Source organism: Cavia porcellus, unplaced genomic scaffold (genome assembly GCF_034190915.1).
Source record: "Cavia porcellus strain 051 isolate PalLab524CR breed Dunkin Hartley unplaced genomic scaffold, mCavPor4.1 scaffold_24, whole genome shotgun sequence".
NCBI classification, from domain to species: Eukaryota; Metazoa; Chordata; class Mammalia; order Rodentia; family Caviidae; genus Cavia; species Cavia porcellus.
The window spans coordinates 42,546,848-42,567,327 of record NW_026947507.1 but is presented as its reverse complement, the minus strand read 5'-3'; the positions used below and the strand labels follow the sequence as shown (position 1 = coordinate 42,567,327).

Below are 20,480 nucleotides of genomic sequence, written 5' to 3'. Positions count from 1 at the left end.
AGTTCAGCAGTACAAGCACCTACCTGGCAAGAGTGAGGTCATGAGTTTGATCCCTGGTACCAAAAAAAAAAAAAAAAAAAAAAAAAAGAACGAAAAAACATGTAGGCTAATCTAGGGATATTATAGGTGTTTGCTTTAAAGGAACATTGGATATTTGTTCCATGAAAGGGATTATATATACAAGTGAATTTAACTTTTGAATCCTAGTAGAAGTGAACCCATCCTTCAGCGGAAAACCTGGAACTCGGCCATGATGAGGACCCCTGTGGCAAGCCCCTGCCTGCTGCATCCTGCTGTCTCCTCCCAGAAGTAGCCACTAGCTGTGCATTCATTGCTCTTTGCGTTTTCTATGTGGCTTTGCCACATGCTGTGGCAAAGCAACTATTATTCAGTTTGGACCCTATAGAAGTGGTACCATGCTGTATGTTCTTGCATGAATTACTTTTCTTACTCGACATTTTGTTCCTTGAATTCAGTCTTACCAAACCACATAACTGTAGTTCATATGACTCTTTCCTGCTGATTATCTATCTGTTCTTGTTGGACTGTGCTGCAATTGATTTTCATTTCCTGGGGTGGTTTCCATTCTCTTCTGTTACCAACAATGTTGCTTATACCTCACAGCATGTGTCCTCTGCTACCTTAGCAGGTGTGTCTCTAGGCTCCTGGAGTTTTAAGATATGGAGCATCCTCAGTTTTTGATTTCCAAGGTAGGATGTCCCTATTTCAGGGCAAAAAAATTTATTTTTATTTTTTGAGACAGGGACTCACTATGCAGTTCAGGCTGGTCTTGAACTCATTTTGTAGCCCATGCCTGCCTGAAACTCATGGTGATTCTCCTGCATCAACCTTGTAAGTGCTAGGATAATAGGCACAGGCCACCACACATGGCCAGGGTATTTTGTTGATTCTGTGGTTTGAAGTGGCATCTTACTGTGGTTTCAATTTGCATTCTTTTGATTACTAATAATTTTCATATATTTTTGGCCATTCATATTTCTATTCTGTGAAATTCCTATTTATATCTATTGCTAATTATTCTATTAAGTTTTTTGTTTTGTCTTTTCTTTCCTGACAAGATTTTTTGTGTGTTCTAGATGCTAATTCTTTGACAGTTGTATGTGTAACAAATAGTTTTCTTTGGTGGCTTTAAACTTCTGTTTTGATGAACAGAACTTCTTAATTTTAGAGTGGCTGAAATTATTTGTGGCTTGCACAATTTGTAGCTTACCTTGAAATAGTTTGCTAATGTAAAATCATAAATACATTCCCTTTAGTTGGCTTCTAAAAGACAAAACCCATTTTTCCTTTACATTAAAATATTAATGTAAATAGAATTAATTTTTGTTTATTTAAGTATCTAATTTTGTTAGATAATTATCTCTGTGTGTTTGTTACCTAATTTTGCCTTCCTCATGGTGGGTAATCAGTTGTTCAAGGATCTACTGTGTCACCTTGGTGACATACTGAGTTTTCATACCAGCATGGGTCTCCCCTGAGTGCCATGTTTGGCTTTTAGTTTATGAATCGATCCTTTACTGGATCAAAGGACTTTCTTAGTTATTAGTTACATATTTGATAAGGTGAGTCTCTCTGATTCGTTTTCAGGACAGTCTTGTCCATTCTTAGACCTTTGTTGGGGCTGGGGATTTAGCTCAGCGGCATAAGCGCCTGCTTTGCAAGCAGGCAGTCATGAGTTCGATCCCCGGTACCGATAAAAAAGGAAAAAGACCAAAAACAACAACAACATTCTTAGACCTTTGCTCTTCCATTCATTTTAGAATCACCTTTCATGAAGAATTCTCGATCTTGATTTTTATTACAGTTTTGGAATAAACCTGTATTGCATGAAGCTTTAGCTTTTAAGTGCATTGCTAGATTTAGTTTGCTATTAATTTTGGAGTTTTCAGTTCAGTTCATTAATGAGAGTGGCCTATAATTTTCCTTTTTTCACTTACCTTGTCTGATTTAACATTAAATTATATCAGCCCAGTAGATTGTGTTGAAACTATTATTCCTTTTTCTTATCATTTTGAAGTTTATGGGGTGATGAAAATGTTTTAAAATTGATTAGGTGCTATTTATCCAATTCTGAGTATAATAAAGTCCAATGAATTTTGTACTTTAAATGGGTAAATTATATAGTATGGGAATTTTATGTTGGTAAATTTGTTTGTTACCAAAGAAAAGCATTTCCTGCTGAAATCACTAATAAATAAATACCTCCCAACCTCTCTGAATGTGTATGTGTCCATTCTCCCTTCCACTTACCTCTCCTTGGTTTCATCTCTCTGTGCCCCCATTGGAAATGTGGAGTAACAAAGTTTAACTTTGCATCAGAAAGGATCAGTTTAACAAAGATGAACGGAGAAGATAGACTGAACATTGTTTTCCAACTTCCACCCACATAGATGATGACACACAGCAGCCCAGTGACCTGGCCTTGATTTCAGGGCAGCTTTTACTCATTAGTGCACGTACACACACACAGACACACATGCCCTGGCCCGGCTCAGACCGGCTCAGACCATCTGACTTTGGGAACACAGCATCAGGAAACAATACGAGGGTGGTGACTGCAGGAGCAAACATACCACGTGTAGCCCACTGTAGGCAAGTGCTGGAGGTAAGAAACCGTCTTTGAAAGACAATTCCAGTGTAAGCGCCAAAGGAAAACAGTCAAATCTATACAAAGATTGAGCTCTATGAGTGGCTCCTCTGTGGGGAATTCTACTTTATTCTCTGTGCCAGAAACCTTGACCCCACCCTGTCTGTGAAGCAGGAGCCTGCTTTGTAGACGGGCGCTGATCAAGACCATGGCCATTATCGAGCTGGGATCCAAGCGTCTGAAGCTTCTCACCAAGCACAATAGTGAAGGCTTCTTAGCCACATTTCTAATTATATTTCCCCCGCTTTTTAGATAAAGGGACAAAGAAATATGGGACTTACCTTTCAGGTTGTTCAGGCTGCTCTGAAGTGTTCTCTGTAAGGTGGAGAGATATGGTTTTGTTCAGTGGCGATACTGTGAAGGGTGTGTGCTCCTCAACCCTCCTTCTAGGTACAATAGCATGTCCATGTCACAGAGGGGAAGGAAATTATTTGTCCTTTGTACTAAAAAGTAATAACTTATAATTTGTAGTAATCACAAGTCTGTCATCTACTAAAACCAACACGCTCTGCACACATCCTCTCCTCAGCCTCTGCAGCAAGTATCCAGCAGTAGGACTGCACATAATTTGCAGAAGGGCCAAGCCAGAGATTGGCTGTTACCAAATTATCTGCAGCTTGGAATTTATATTTCACAATGCACTTCGAATTTATTTTCATTTCTTTTTTGGTGGTCAGGCAGTATAATTTACGATGACCTGCGTAGTGGTGAAAACAAAATTCACTTATTCCAGTGTTTTCTGGCATTGGCAAGCCCAGTGATGCTCATATTTGTGGGCATCATTGTCATGTTGGGGAAGAGGTGGCCATTCTCTGCCCCTGGGGTACCCAACCTAATTGTCTCTGCAATCCCAGGTGATAGAAGCATCAAAGGTAGCACTGGGCTTGATGCAAAGCCTGAAACCTTCTAATCTGTCCTGTGACTTGCAAGTGACGAGGATCCCCTTGAACCAGCATCCACTTCCAGACCTTGTCCCATCCAAATGCCCCATACAGGGCTGCTAAAGTAAGCTAGAAACAAGGCAGCTCTTATCAGCTCACTTTCTGGCACTGATTGTGGAATACAGGATGGATTCTCCAACAAAAATATAGAAAGGCAGATTGCTTTCATATCTCTCATTAGATAGTCTCTGTAGTCTGCAGAGGACAAGACTTAAGGTTTAATTTGATTAACCTCATTCCTCTTCTCTCTCAAAAAATAAAAGTAAGTAAATAAAAAGGAAAGCAAAGAAGTGGAGACCAGTAGTGCTTCATAGGGCTGCTTTCTATAGGGTGAACTATATAGTACAAATATCCAGTTTTTCTACCATATAGATAGTAATTAATTATTAGGAAAAGCAGTGTAGGCGAGGAGGGGATCGGTTAAAATGTTTACAGAAACTTTAATTTTAAAAAACTTAAATGTATGTTCTTGCGCCACAGTTTGGACTCAGGCCTGCATTTTTCCTTTGGCCAGGGTCCTTTCCTGGGGGCCCTGCTGCCTCCTTGGTGCAGGGTGGGGTGGAGGGTTGGGACTCGGGGGGCAGACTCTCCAGGAGCAGGCTTGACGCTGCCCTCGTGGTGCTGTGATCTTGATCATGCCGTTTCAACTGAGGGTCTTGGAGTGTGTCTCCCACAAACAAGGGAAGGCCACTGTGGTAGGTGTTTCCACTGTGTTGTGCAACCATCACCATCGTCCATCTCCAGAACTCTTCCTCTGGCAAAGGCAAAACTCTGTCCCCATAAACACTATCTCCTCATTCCACCTCTCCCCAGCCCTTGACCACCAGCCTTCCCCATCTTTGATAGTAGTCTTGCACATAATTTGATAGTATTTTTAAATAACTTTTTTGTGTTAAACATTTTTAAGGCATTTACCTTAGTGTTAATAGAAATAAAGCTCTATTTCTTTCCCTACTTTTATTTTTTCTATTTTTAATAGTGCATTAAAATTTCAAGTAAGGTGCAATGGTCTAAACAAATTCAGGAGCACACACAGCTAACATGGTAGGCCCCTGCAGCTAGTGGAGCAGAATGGGAGCACAGTGTCCTGGTGTGGTGGGCGCTAGGTGCTGTGTCTGCAGAGGGAAAGGGTGAGTCAGTCCCGCTAAGTCACCCTCCACCTAGAGTATGGTCTTCCATCAATGGTGAGTCCTAGCGCTTGCCATTTCATCATCTAAAACCCTCGATTGGTTCTGTGTGTCTAAAGTGCACCCATTTTCATGCTTCTCCTCTATGGACTCTTCCCTGTCTTCTTCCTTTCTAAACTCTGAGAGTGCTTGCCCATACTCCTCCCATAGCATCTCACACTTTGTATCTCAGGATGTTAGTGTTTTTGTAGGTCCCTCAATAACTGGAATGGGGTATTGCACTGTCTTTGAATTTCTTGTATCACATGCTTAGTGCTGTATGGAGTCAAGAATCATGGCTCATATTTAATAAATTCCTGTGTTGTCAGGCTGAGACAGAAAGACTAAGCAGAGGACAGTGTTAAAGTCTTTTATAGGTAACAAATGTGTGTGTGTGTGTGTGTGTGTGTGCGCACGTGAGTGTAGTACAATCCTTACAGCATGGTTTTGTAGCATTTTTATTATAGTTACTATGTGAATGAAGCACCTAAGATTCAAAGACCTTGAGTAATTCACCTAAGTCAATTATTCTGACTGTGATACCAACATCCTTGGCCCAATTTCTAGAATTTCTTTGTTGAAACTGTTTGGTATGCTCCTCAGAATGTGTCTTTGGGCTCCTAAACTAGTTACTGGATATCATCAGTGTCCTACTAATAAAGGCTAAAAGATTCCCAATATTGATCTAATTACATCTGAGTTTAGATCTATAGGAAGCCATCCGTAGGAATAATTTAGTGGTTACCCCTAACTCAGATGGAGAGAGTATGAGATTGCAGAATCAGTGATCACGTTCAAACCTTGGTTGAAACCTATTGGGCTCTACTACCTATTAAATGGCCTGAGCTAAGCAGATAATGAGAATCAGTGAAACTTGGACTTTTTCGTTTGTAAAATGGACATAATCATACAATGAGGAAGATAACTCATGCATATGAACACTTTTTGAAAGTATTTCACCAACTAATGTATAACACTTGTCAGCCGAAAAAGCATGGTGCAGTTTGGGTCAATAGGGAACCAATAATCTTGAGTCCAAAACTGGGCTCTTGGTGTTAGTTACAGTGTGAACCTCTTTGACGCACACCCTATTCCAATGTGATGTGCTTGATATTAGCACTCTGGGCTGATGAATTTTTGCTCAAAAGCTTGTTTCCCTCAGCAGTTAAAATAACTGCAGGCCAAAGAAGGTAGCCTAATGATTCTGTTTTGGACCCGTTGGATGTGCTGCATGTGTGGGACTGAGAGAGACTTGAGTGCAACAGAGCTTGGTGTCAAGTCTCCTGGACTCCTTAGAGGTGTCTTCTCTGCCCCCTTGTACTGACTAGGTGCTTTTGGGCCGTTACTCTATCCAGGAAATCCCCATGACCCTGTTCTGTGGCCTCCTGGATTGTGAGCTCCTTGAGGTGAGGGAGCTGCCCTATTCATTGTTATGTTAGATGCTGTACTGCGGAGGCTGTGCCCGTGCTATGCTCTGTGAGAACTTGCGGAAGGCATCCTTCCTGTGGCTGGCTGGTAGGTTATAGGCTTTGCCCCAAAGCAAACATGAAGTTGTGTCTGATTTGGACCAATTGAATCAATTAGGCCAGTGTATTTCAACCTTTAAAAAAAATGTAGCCTCTTTAAGAGTCGTTTTTAGACATTTCTTTTCTAATTGTCTTTCAATTTTAATCTCATAGATATTTATTAGCTAATGTATTAGTTTATATATGTATTAGTTACATATGACCCATTTTAATACATAAAATATTTTTGTACCTTTGGAAGTAATATCACTATCATTGAGAATATTCCAAGATAGTAGGCTAACTTGCTAGAATTAGCTGGTTTGGACTACGTAAAAATACAAAAGCATTTCTATTCCTTATTTTCATAGTCAGTTATAAAGAGCTTTGCTCACTTGTCTGGTTGAGATAAAGGGGCTAGTATTTTTTCGGGTTTTTTTTTTTTGGTACTAAATAACTGGTGCTCTGATACTGAGTAGTTTGGCCAAGCCAAGCCTTTTCCCAGACCACCAATAATACTTCCATGTGGAACTAAGTCATAAACACATCTAAGTACTTGGCTCATAGTTCCACTCTTCTTGAAAAACACTTAAATGACACAGTAATCATATTTATTAAATGAATTTAGACATCTTAATACATCACAGTCATTCTTCCCAGTGATCCTTCTGTATCATTCTTATGTGATATTTGTAAAAATATACCCTATGAGTTTGGAGAATATGCATATGCCTCATAGATTGTAATGTGGTATAGGCACAAAATGATTCAGAAATTGTCATTATCTTTGGGTGACTCAGTGTAGCTCTGCTGGCAAAGCCATGTGAGCAGCCTGGAGGCTCTGATAAATTGCCTTTTCTCACTCATGTGGAGAGGTGAGAATAGTTTTTGAAGAATAGGAAAACATTTCAGACTTGATTTTTAAAGATCCTGTCTGCTAACATGATTTCAGGGATTTCCTAGATATCTTCTAAGTGGTGTGGAACACAGACACTTTTAGGAAAACCTCCCTTCGACAGCTTATCCAAGGAAGCTCAACTGACAGCAGGCCGGGCCATTGTGGCTTCATTAACCCAGACCCTAAAGATCTGGAAGTTTCTGGCTGTTCATAATGAAGTTCCATTATTGTTAGCCCATCAGTCATTCTTAGTATATAGTAAAAATGCCACACAGATTGAATTACTAATAATGATACATAGATTTGATTGCCAGTAAGTTCCCAAGAGTTCTCCTTTACATGCCAGTCTTCAATGCTCACAACCACGCTCTAACATTGATGGGACCCGTGTTAGAAAGCCAACCTTACTGATGGGTGACTTGTTGCTAAGAGAAGTGAAGTGGCTTCTTGGGCTGCCAGTGCCCTCAAGATTAGGCCTTCGGGCTACAAAGTCAGTGCCCTTGTGATTGCTCTTCAGTGCCCTAGAGCTTCAGCTTCTCAAGGGCCATTGTAAAGGCGTGAAAGAATCCAAAAGGCACAGCACACACCAGCAAGCAGGAGGAAGCAGACCTGGCTAAATAAGAGCAAACACTTCAGCTGCAAGGGTATTCCATGAGGGGCTGCTTTGTGAGGCAGTGTATCCTCTCTTGAGATGGTCATTTGGTCATCTGGATATTACTAAGAGGTATTTGACTAGATGGCCTTTCAGGACCTTCCAATTCTGAGACTGTTTTAAAAAATCTTCCGTCAGTTTCCTTTCACTAGGCATTGCCACATATTTCAAATGGTTCCCGGTCCCAACTTTCCTTCAGAAGTGACAGGGGGAGGTTTGTGGGATACACATGTTCACACCTGGCCCCAGATCGTGTGATCAGAATTCTAGCAGGTAATCGAGTGGCAGGTGAGATGATTTGTTTCAGAAAGTCCCACAAATCATTCAAAGGCATGGACTTGTGAGCCTCTGCCCCGGAGTAGCCTACTGGTGACAAGGCACTCATTTCAAGATTAGTACAATTTAGTAGCTTTGGAGCCATACTTTCCCAGTGTGCAAGACTCTTGTTAGGACTCATTTGGCCACTTGGTAAAACTATATTCATTTTATGGACAGAAGGGTACTGAGATACACACCTAGCAGATTTGTTTTGCTAACCTGTTACTGTGCCTACCTCTTTCACAGTCAGGTAGGAGTTGGTGGTGATCTGGAAAATAGAATCACTCTCTGTTCACTGACCCTTCTTCATATACTCCATGATCTCGAAAAACCAGCTCTCTGTGGTGAAAGCGTCTTCGATCAGCAGACTGAATTCAAAAACTAGTGGCAAAAACTGCTCTCCCATAGACTAGTTACCAACTTTTACCTACTAGTTACCTTCATAGCAGTAGGCAACTTATAGTGGCCCAAGGTGTTAATGGTCCTAGCTGACTGCTTTCTTGAGGAATTTTCTTGATCAAGTATTCAACTGTGTTTATAGCACTCCTCTGAGACGATATTCACTGAACAATATGTCCATAAAAATATATGCAGTGGCTTATAAATTCCCCAGCATGTCTCCTCATGGTGGGCCAAGGAAAAAAAGAAGATCCAACACAATTGCTTCAGCAGTATTTTTTCTACTTTTCAATCAATAGGATGCTTTTTAAAGCTTACATTTCTCGTTGGACATTTTAAGTGACTGATGAGACAAAAGAAAAAAAAAGCCAAGATAAAATGACAGTATAGACACTCCTCAAATCCTATAATGAACTCCACAGGGCATCTAATTTTGATGTATTAGGATTTTTTTTTATAATGAGTACATTGTTGGAAATCACATTTTCTATCTGCAGGAGCTGGAGATGAAACTGAGCTGACATCTTACCTCTTTGTAGTTAATTAGCAAGAGAAAAGTAGTGTTTTGAATCTTAGATGGGAAAGAGGAGTATTCTTCACCCACCCTCTCCCCTCTTTTTCTTTCAAACACCTGGATCTTTTTGTGTGCTCTTTGATTTGGTTTCACAGTTTGGACGAGTCTGGTTGGCAGGGAAAAGATGAGGGCGTTAAAGAATGGTTATTATTTAATGAAAAAAGAAAAAACCCACCGTAACTCACTTCTTCCCTCCATCTGGTCTGTTGGACAAATAAAATAGATGGGGTCTTTTTATTCAGAAGAGCTGCACCTTACCTGGATGCAGACCACAGGCAGTGCCTGTGGGAGAGGAGTTCATTGTCAGTGCATTAACATTTGTCACACTGAATCCTCAACACCAGCCACAGAACACAGAACTTAGTGGGCATTCAGTAAATGTTTGTAAGTCAGTGAGTAAATAAGATGTGAAAGTGTTGTCCTGTCTGATATTTTTCTGTGGGTGGTGTCTGGCACTCACTTTTGTGTAATGCAGAGTTTGAGGCTGAGCAGTAAATCCTATGATGAACTCCACAGGGCATCCAGCTTTGATGTATTAACTGAATTTTGAGGACTGGTTGTTAGGCAAGGGAGAGGTACTGAAATCTGCATGAACACCCATCTAAATGAACGCCAAGTGAGTGGTGGGAAACTCAGTGCAGTAAGTCCTCTGGTCTACTGTATTTATTAACATTCTCTTGTGCACCTGATCCTCGGGACTGCAAAGAGTGTCATCATAGTTCCTTTTTCTTCCAAAGCTCACTTGGACATGGGGAACTTGCAAGTGCTTGAAAATGACACACTCAAGGCTTATCCCGCAGGAGCTGATCCCATCACTTGTCCTTTTCATAGCCACCTTGCAGGTGACTTTAGGAGCCATGACCCTGTCGAGAAGCCCTGCTCTGAGCAAAGACAATCCCACTAGGTCATTCAGACTGTGTTTCCTGCATGCATATTATATCCTCTTCCCATACTCAGAAGGCTTCCTGGAAGAGGCAGGACCTGAAGGTTCCTTGGGAATAGAGGCAGCCTGGAGATGGCTGGAGAGAGGTGCTGTGGCCTGGGATGATAGAGCTGGGGTGCAGGTGCAGACTGAGCCTGGGTCAGGAACAGTGTGGAGAATCGAGGCTGGGGTCACACCAGTGCTGGAGGGCCAGGTGCGGGCCAGGGCTCCTGAGGCCCTAGGCAGAGGCTAGGTGTAGGAGAGGGAGCAGCAGCCAGTGCCGTTTGGATTCTGCTAAATTCTGGATCATCCCAGACACTCATGATGCTTAGCCGTGGTTGTCCTAGCTTTGAGATGGACATTCTAATGGTCATCTTGACAGTCTCCCAGGGTGGCTCTGATGCTGCATTGTGTGGAGCACTCTACAAGGGCCCAAATGCTCCATCTACAGCTGGGGACTGCAGCTTCTCTCTCTGCTGATGGTGGCAGGCAGTATGGCAGTGGGAAGCTGAGAAGCTCTTACAGGAAAGGGCGCAAGGACCCCTCTGCAGCAGAAACCCTTATCCCTTTCCCCTCCCCTGGGATAACAGTCGCTGTCATGGCCTTCGTCATGGCATTTGCCCCTCCCCTCTGCCCTCATCCCTGGCTGTCCATCTACCAGGACCATGCCCCTCTGCATGTCTCTGAGGTTTTGAGGCACTTGAGTCCTATAATCAGCCTCCTAGCTGTACTTTCCTTCTCTAGGTTCCTGAGCCATCCTAGCAGGGCACAAATCCAGGCTCCTTCACTTACTGTTTGTTTGACTTTGGACAGATTCATTTACTTCTGTGTCTTAGCTTCCTCCTCCAAAAATGGGAATAATAATATTAACCTGTCTCAGGGTGTTTGTGAGGATCACGTTGGCTAATGCCAGTGAAGAGCTTTGAACAAAGCATCATGGTTACCAAACCATAGGGTAGTTATCTGTACTAGTACTGCTAGTAAGGAGTAATCTCCTTGAGAGTAAAGAAGGGACTTACACTTCCCTGTTCTCCCACATCTTCCTCATTCATACCTCAGGTGGATAATGGGTTAATGTCCTTCCTCCTATCCTCGATCCTTGCCTTGCTCCTTCTTTCCCTTCCCCTTTTCCTTCTTTTCAATTTCCCCCCTCTTTTTCTTTCCCCCTTCCTTCCTTATCCACTTTCTTTCCTCCCTCCCTCCCTCCCTTCCAGGCTTCCTTCCTACTTCCCTTCCTTTGGGCTTTAGGACTCCCTGAGACTCCTGATTATGCAGACAGCAAGTGTTGAAGTGCAGGAGAGCACAATTGAGGGTTGTCTACTTACATAACCTGTACCGATCTCTCTCTAGATCGATAATTTTTCAAAGTTTTGCTACTATTAAGAATCACCTAGAAATCTTGCAAGAATACGGATTGCTGGACTCCAAAACATGGGAAGTAAGAGTAAGGGTGGTAATCATAACAATGCTAACAGTGCTATCATTCATAAAGCTAACGTTGGCTGGGTTCCTGTATGTCTGATGTGTCAGACTCCTCTAAATGTACCCCCAGATTACTGAGCCAGCCATCGTAATAGTTCTCTATGGTAAGTACTACTGATGACCCCATGTTGTAGGCAGTGAAGCCCACATCCAGCGAGGAGAGAGCTTTGTGAAAACCACACAGCTGCTAAGTAGCCAGGATCCCTACCTGAACGCTCAGGCTCCCAATTTGAGCTTCTAAGCACTTCCTCCAACTGGGTGGCACTTGGCAGTCTGTACCTAGAACACCAGTTACCTAGCCTTGGACGGTTTGTCTCAGAAGGATTGGCTGCCCATTGCTGGCCCCTCTGTGTTCCTTCCACTTTCTCTGAGCCTGCAGGATCAGGCAGCAGAGCAAGATGCTCAGAAGGAACACTCATCCTTTCCATTTTTCCTTTCAAGATATTTTGGAACAGCAGTGCCAACGCACCTCTAAAGCTGCTGTGAATTGTTAACGAGTGTGCTTGCGCATTGCATCTATCATGCTATTTGCACGATGGAATGTGAAGACACAGCTCAAAATATTTTTTAAGATATGGCCTTTTATCTCTGGAAGCACAAAACAGTATTTGCGGATTGGCCTCTGGAATGAAATTAGCCTGTCACGTTGCCTGGTTCCTGCAAAACGTGGGCATTTCCATAAGTGGTTCTGAGTCCCTTAATCCTTTTGATCATTTGCACTGTGTATTTTTACACAGATTCTTTTACTTTGGAGAAACAAAGTAAAGAAACTTAAAGGTGAGTTTAGCAAGGGCAACTCTGCACTGTTTGTTAATGCAAATAGATCTTGAATTTAAATGATAGTAGTTTCTCTTAAACACCCAGGAGCCTTTAATAATGTCTATGGCAATAATTTCTGGAAGTGTTTGCTGGGGAATGGAAATCTTTCCTGACTCCATATTGCTGTGATAAAAGAACAGCCTACTCCTTTAAAATATTTTTGACAACTTGGATGTCAGTTACCAGCTAGTTGTGATTTCTCATCTGGGCCACTGCCCTTGTGATATTTGCTCTCTCTTGGCAATGCAAATCTTTTCCATTTCAGAGCCTTTAACCCGGGATCCTAGAACAGGTCCAAGCTTTACCTCTGGTTGAAACTTGTAGTCTTATGAGTGGATCCAACTGCTTACTATCTTGCAAAGTTGTTGAGAAATCTTGTGGGGGGAGGTTTTGATTTCCTCACCTGGAAAGTGGGACCATATCTTAATAGCAAAAATTGTTGTAAGCAATATTTGTACTACCGAGTTCATAGCAGTATTATTCATAACAGATAAAAGGTGAAGTGTCCGCAGATGAATGAATGAGCAAATAAAATGCAATGCACACACATTTGCTATAGAAAAGATGGAAAGTCTGACATATGCTCTAACATGGATGAACTGTTAGGACATTACACCAAGTTAAATGAGCCAGTCACAAAAACACCAATACTGTATTCACTCATGTAAGTCCCAGAATAAAGATATTCTTGGGGACATAAAATACAATGGGGGTTGCCAGAGGCCAGGAGTAAAGAAGATGTGGAGTTAGTGGTTAATGGGTATAGAATTTCAATTTTGCAAGGTGAAGAATTCTGGAAATGGATGATATTGATGGTTGCACAAAATCTAATGTACTTAACACCACTGAATTGTACACTTAAAATTTATGAAGATTTTATGTGGTAAATTTTCTGTTTTGTGTGATTTTTATCATAATAGAAAAAAAATTGGCACAATGCTATGAACATTAAATAGCATCAAGTAGATGACAGGCCTGCCATGTCCCTGGGGTTCAGTCAATATAGCATGGTGAGGATGAGACATTTAATAGTTACATGATATTTCATCATGCTATAGCACAGACTTTTTGTGCATTTGTGTATCTTTGGGATTATAACTTTGGGACGAATTTTCTGGATCACTTTCTCCAGGGAAGTGGGCATCTTACAGGCCCTGGCCACATGTGTCACGGGCTCTCAAAGGTGACTTACTAATTTCCCATCACAAACCAAGTGAAGTCACCAGTTTCATTCTGTCCTCAATAACAGGCGATTTTATGAAAAGTAATAAATAAGAGATGGTATGTTAGTATTTTAATATGAATTTCTTTGGTTTTATTGTTGAACATTTTATGTATCTTGATTTATATGTTTTTATACATAGGTGAATTGTCTGCTTACATGTTTTGCTTATATTTTGAGTGTGATTTTAATGCTTTTTATACTAAATATATGTGTCATAACGTATTGTAATTCTTTTTAATGTTCAGGAAGTCTTAATGCTTATGTAGTCAAATCAGTCATTTAAACATTTCAAATGACCAAGTGAGACTTTTAAGGCATATCAAAATTGCTTTACATAACATGACTTTTATCTCTGCTGCACCTTTATCCTGAGCTATCATTCTTTTCATATCTGTTAGCATACAATCTGTATAAGTACTGATTTAAATGGCTGTTGTATTTGAATTGAAACCATATGGACTGACAGTTAGTAAAAATTAATATAATAAATAATTAACAACTCAATATAAAAGGGACATAACAAAAATTAGAGGAAAGAAAAAGCAAGTTTACTAATGAGCATGAAATTTATTTTACTTCACTAATAATTAAATTCATCTTTAATGAAGCAATAGAATGCCATCTTCCAGCCATAAATTGCTAAAGATTAATGTGAGTGGGCTGCACTGGCCCCCTGTGTGCTGCCAATGGGGGAAGATATGCAGCCTGAGAAGCAGTCTGGCACCAGGAATCAGGAAACTTAAAAATGTTTATAAACGTTGATTTAGAAATTTTACTTATACAACAATGGCTTGAAGCAGCCTCAGAAGTATAGAAACATATTTACATTCAGGGCTAAAAATAGGATTCAGTCTAAATGTACAATGACAGGGAAGATTGAATAAGTAATTGGACAGCCATCTGATGGAGTGTTATGTAGTCATTATAAATGGTGTTTTCTAAAAATTCAGTGGCATGGGGACGTATTCACAAAATACTGGTAAGTAAGGAAATCTTGCTGTGTTACAACTGAACAAATTGTGTATGTGTATGTGTGTGAGTACATGTGTGAGTGCGTGAGCATATGCATTTAATATTCAGCCAGAAAGAGGTGCATAAAAATATTTATAGTCTTATGTGACAGGAATATGGGTCACTTTTATTTTTTCTTTTTATGCTTCCTTCATATTTTCTAAGCTTTATATTACTCATAAATAGTTTCTGGAATCCAAAAGAAATTTGTGTATTAAAAAGATTAAAGATAATGAATAGATATCTTTTCTGTACTCATGTGTCTGCTGTTCACCTTGCTCCCTGCATCAGTTAGCTTTCCTTTTGCCGGAATACCTGACACCTGCAGTTTAAAGGAGGGAAGGTCAAATTGGCTCATGGTTGCAGTCTGTGAGTGGGTACCTGGCTCCAAAGCAGAAACATTGTGGAAGGAAGATGTGGAGGAACTGAAGCTGCTCAGCAGCGATGAAGCAGAGCGAGGGAACAGTGCCAGAGAGGAAGGAGCCAGGGACGAGACTTAGACCCCAATCCCATGCCTTTGTGACCCACCCAGACACATACAGAAGTGTCCCTGGGCAGCTCCCAAAGCCGAGCAAGCAATACTCTGTCCGAACCTCCACTCTCTGTCTTTGATGTATTGAGTAGGGTCCTGGACAAGAAGTCAGAGGGTGTCTCTTCAGATTGTGGCCAAGAAATTCACAGGCTGCGTGACCTTAGGTAAATTTAACATTTGCATCTCAGCTTTATGGTTTGTAAAAAGGAGATGTCTACCTTCTATGTATGTAGCATCAGACAGTTTTGAGGTCAAAAATGGGGAAAAAAACAACATGGGGAGAACATTTTTTGTAAACTAAAGAGCAAGTTCAGAGTATGCCCAGACTATATTCCTCACTGATCATTTGCTGAAAGAAGCACCAGAGGTCACTAAAAGCTGGAACACTCATGGCTATAATTTACTACAGAGAAAAAAATATAGTTCACAATCTACTAGAGAGGCAGAGGGAGGTTCCAAGTATTTCTCTTCTCTCATGGACCCAGGACAAGTGACCATCCTGGCATCTACATGTGACAATACCAGGGAGGGATGCTCATCAGAGAATCTCACCTAAGCTCTGGTGTCCAGAGTTTATGTTTTGACTCTATTCTCCAGGGGAACTAACAGCACATCATCTAAAACGTAGTTCACAAGGACCTTTCAGCATGGCCAGCCCACTCATGAAGATTGTCCGGATGACCAGTTCTGTCCTAAAATCCAGTGTGGCTAGCCCCATTCCTTCCAGATTCGATCTCCCAGTAGCCAAAGGCAGAGTCCCATTTCTGTTGGGTATAGTCTCTCAGGGGCTTCTCTTTGGGTGAGGCAAAATTCTTTACTACACATAAGGTGATAAGGAGATAAAAAGTAAATTTAAATGTAGAGATGATGTTAGGGTAGAGGGATCTATTATTTCCTAAGTTCTAAGACTACAATAGAATTCTAGAGTTGCAAATGGTACTGCAAATTCTCACTTCCTTGAACTGTGGAACCTGTTTACATGGGTTCTGCAGAGACATTTGCTGCAGTTGTTATTTACCACAAAGAGGAATTAGGCTGAGAAAACACTTACCACCCCGCTGGGTATTTGGATCTAACCCTTGCCTCAGTGTTAACAGCGCAGCAAGCGTGTCTCTCCACTAACTAATTTATCTAATGTGAACGAGTCCAGGCTGCCTTTACAGGCTGCTCAATCAGATTGGCCCCACCTCGCTCTGTGGTGTAGCTGTGCTTACTCCATAGAGTGTGGAGTGATGGGAAAAACAACCAGGCTTGTTCCCCTTGGCAGAGTTGCCATTCTTGAGCACTCTGTCAGGTTGGGTCTGTGAGATTTCCTAAGAGTGAGGTTAGAAAAATGAAAGTCCAAGTTTTTAATGCCCCTACTTAAAAATACACAAATGGACAATGAAGAAGTCATCCATCCTCCCAGGAAGCTCGCTAGAGGGTAACTGTGCCTTTACAAACAGAACCCACCATAGGGACCGCGCATAAGCCCATGAGCTCAAGCCCAATCATGCTTTGCCTCCCTTAGAGGGGATGGATGGTTTCACTTTCCTATGTTGGTTTTCTGAGAATGAATAACTTGTAATAAACTGATATTGCCAGTAAATTTTATTCATTCATTCTGTTTCTTTCAAGGAAAAACTGGCCATGCAGAAGTCATCAGGGTTGTGTACCAGCCAGAGCACATCAGCTTTGAGGAACTGCTCAAGGTCTTCTGGGAGAATCACGACCCGACCCAAGGTAGAGTGATGAGTGAGCCAGTATTTAATTATCTTACTAATTACAGCTGGGATAATTAGTGTTTGAGCTGCATGGAAGAGATGAACCTTGAAATCACACAGGAGCTCAAGAATATGATTGCAGACATTTATTGACTGAGAAGAGGAGGGGTTGAGGAGAAAAAGGGGTGAGAGAATAAAGGCACAGCCACATTCGGTGCCCCTCCTCCCTTTACAGCTGTCAGGGGTGGGAAAATTCCCACAGAGAAAGCTGCCAGACAATGGAGATCCATTCACCTTTGATTATTGCATTATTCTTCCTTAATGCAGTCTTTTGTCTACAAAATTAAAGTGTCTTTCTAGCAGCTCCAAAGTTTTCCTGATTTATAGTTCCTTTATTTCCCCAAGTTTAGCCTTTCTCATCCTTTGACATTATCAGGTTTTTTTTTTTTAATGTCTGTGGGTGATTTAAAAAAGAAAAATATGAAGGTAAAAGACAGTCTTCTGTAGGTTTATAATGCTTAGATTATTTAAATATTTAATTTGTCTTCCTTGGAATTTGTCGTGTAGAAATATTAATATATTTGGACTGTATATAAAGGTGGACTGAAATTTTATCTGGATGACACATATTCTCGTGTTGAAAAATATCATTGGAAGAGTCAATAATGAAACAATTTCCAGATTTCCTCCTAACACCTTACAAGTGCTCTTTTGCCAGTGGGATGATCTGATTTTATGAGCCTCGTGAACTGGGAAGTGCTGTATGATAGGTGTGATTGTGCACTGAGCCTTTTCCTTTAGCAGCCTACTTAACAAAACTCTTTTCTTTGGCTAGCAGATTTTATCTTGTGGCTATACCGTGCTGATTGTTTCTTGAGAAGCAGACGTGCTTTTCCCAAATGTGTATTGTGCTTGTGGTGGAATGTTCATGTGACCCTGCCGCACAGGTTGGGGAATGGTTGTGAATGACTGTGTTTCTGAAAACCATCCGGCGCCAGGGCTGTTTGAGGAACAAAACAGCAAAGGTCAGGGTGAAGGCCCACACAGCAGAGTGACGGCTTGGGCAGGGTCAAGCTCTGGGATGCAGGCAAATCCACTAGGGTGACTGATGACCAGAGGTCTGGTTTAGGAAGAAGGCCAGCGCAGCATTACCAAGATGATACTTGGTTTGATAGGGCAGTGGGTTCGTAGGTGGCTAAGTAAGTAGAAGACTGTAAGGACCAGAACACTATAACCAGGAGGTACAAGTGCCACCTCGGTTTGGACCAATGGACATAGCCCACAAGCAAGGCAGGCCTGAGGGCTTGGACAGGAGACTCTGACCAGTGCATATCATCTCACAGTGGCGGCGGCCAGGAGCTCATGCTGGTGAGTCTTGTATCAGATAAGGCAGACATTCTACCATTTGCCTGGCAAAGCCCAAGGTCAGGGCAGGATTCTGAAAGCTCCACAATTATCACTGGAGACCCATATCAGGAGCCCAGCCAAGTACTCAGCCGTGATGTGGCAGGCTTCCCCCAGCCCCAGTCTGTGTCTGTGACCTGGCCACCTTGGTAGAATCTCCCAAGGCTTTGTCCCAACAGAATTTCACACAGGGTGGCATCTGCCATTGACTTTTCTGAGTTCACCTGTCTTAACCTCTTACTGATTGATCATGTCTTTGTCAGCACACATCAGTTAATAGGTTGCTGGGTTCTAAACCTTGAGAGGTTCTAATGTAAACTGAATCTTAAAGAAGCTCTTGTGCTCCTCCCCTCACATACCACATATGCCTTGACTGCCCCCCAGTTCTCACCCAGCCACCTCTCTGAAATTCTTGGTCTACTGTCTGGGTACTTTCCTAGGGCCACCATAACAACAGACTCAGCAGCTTCCACAGTAGACATTCACTTCCTCACAGTTCTGGAGGCTGGAAGTCAAGGTCAAGGTGGTACCAGCAGATTTTGTTTCTTCTGAGCCCTCTCTCCTTAGCTCACAGATGGCCAACTTCTAAGTCCACGTGGGGTCCTTCCTCTGTATGAGTGTCTCTTACTCTTTTCTAAGGACGCTGCCATGCCACCATGCCACCCCATTGGCCTTGTTTTACCTTAATTCTCTTCTTGAAAACATCAATCTACAAATCAGTCACATTCTCTGGTAGTGGGGGCTACTTCAGTATGTGAATTTGGAGGATCACAGCTGAGCCCTTGACACTGTCCAGCAGCTTTATTCGATTTTCTTAAGATTTCTATGAGGCTCATTCATAGACACATTAGCCAGAGAGATTTTAGTGGTTATCTAGAACACATCACACAGACTAGAGCTTTTCAATTCAGTGCTCCCTACATTGTCATTAGAATTACTTTTTGGGTAGCTCAGTGAAACAGGTCTTGGTAACAATCTTTTATTGTCTTATGAGTTTCCCTGTGACCTTTCTAGAACTGCATGTCACTGGCTCAAAGGTCATGTCTATGATGCAGGCCTTTCCAGTCACAATGTGTTGTTCTCCTTTCCCCAGTATTTGATCCAAGGAGTGGGTATGTGACTTATACAGGACCAAGCAGAGACCTTTCTGCTGTATGAAAGAAAAGATGCTCTCCCTTTGCTGAGAGGTGCCAAAGTGGCGGTGCTCTGTATGTGGGAAGAGCCTGTCTACAGGAAAGGAAAGGCAGATTAGCAGAGACCAAGAGAAGAGAGGCAGAAGAAGGAATCTTCCTGGAGGTCCAAGAGCCCTGGGACCACCCCTTCCTGCAGCCCCACCTTTAGCTCTGTGAGCTCTTCTTGCAGTTTTCTGAGCTGTTTGCTGCCATGAACTCACCCCTTATTTTCCTTTAGTTAGACTGTTCAATTTCTATTACTTCAACAACAAAAATCCAACTTAATCACTGTGTTCAGTATAGTAGTGACTGTTAGTTAACAGGATTCATTTGGGTATATAAAATAGAGGTCTGAACCATTTGGATAATAGTTTTATCATTGACTCACATGTGCAGAGGGAAGATATTAAAAAGTGTTTCTCTAAAACATATTGGTGGGGGCCACAGATTTAGCTCAGTGGTATAAGTGCCTGCCTTGCCAAAAAAACCAACCAAACAAACAAAAAATTGGTGGGTGATTACAGTTTCCTTTGTAATTCAGAAACTAAGAACTGGGGTTTAGGATTTTGGATATATTGCCTAGAAATCTGTTATATATGAGACTCACTCTTGATGTACCCAAACTGCCATGAAAAACAGTCTTGGAGGTAGACACTGTATATAGCTGAGAAGGAGCTCTGAGGATGGAGGGAAGCAGGAAGATAAGGAGGGGAAGGGGAAGTAAAATGATTGAGATGTGATAAGAATGTGTACTAGCTCCCCAAAATGGGTGCAATTATTGTGCATGACAAATACACCCTAATAAAAAAGGAACATAAAAATACCCCAGGAGAAAAAAGACAGTCTTCACTGAGGACATTTGTCTTGTGCCTCCTTCGTCTATCAGGTGCTCTGCTAGGTATACTAAATCACCAAGTGGTCTGGAATATGCAGGAATTTCTTGGATAATGCACAGGAAAAATATATTCCTACACACACACAGACACACACACACACACACACACACACACACACACACATACATACACAAATTCAATGTGGAGAGATCAAATGAACATGTAGACAAATCTAATTAAGGGCAAAGATGAA

General features: G+C 41.7%; 1 protein-coding gene across 10 annotated transcripts in view; it reads left to right on the top strand.

The window, feature by feature from the left end:
* The window catches only part of Msra (methionine sulfoxide reductase A), a 333,241-nt gene that overhangs the window by 211,715 nt on the left and 101,046 nt on the right, over positions 1-20,480 (top strand). For all 10 annotated transcript variants that reach the window (XM_063234968.1, XM_023561460.2, XM_063234965.1 and 7 more), the window contains one exon: positions 16,730-16,834. In XM_063234968.1, the coding sequence (XP_063091038.1) occupies positions 16,730-16,834 (105 nt within the window). The remainder of the gene's footprint in view (positions 1-16,729; positions 16,835-20,480) is intronic.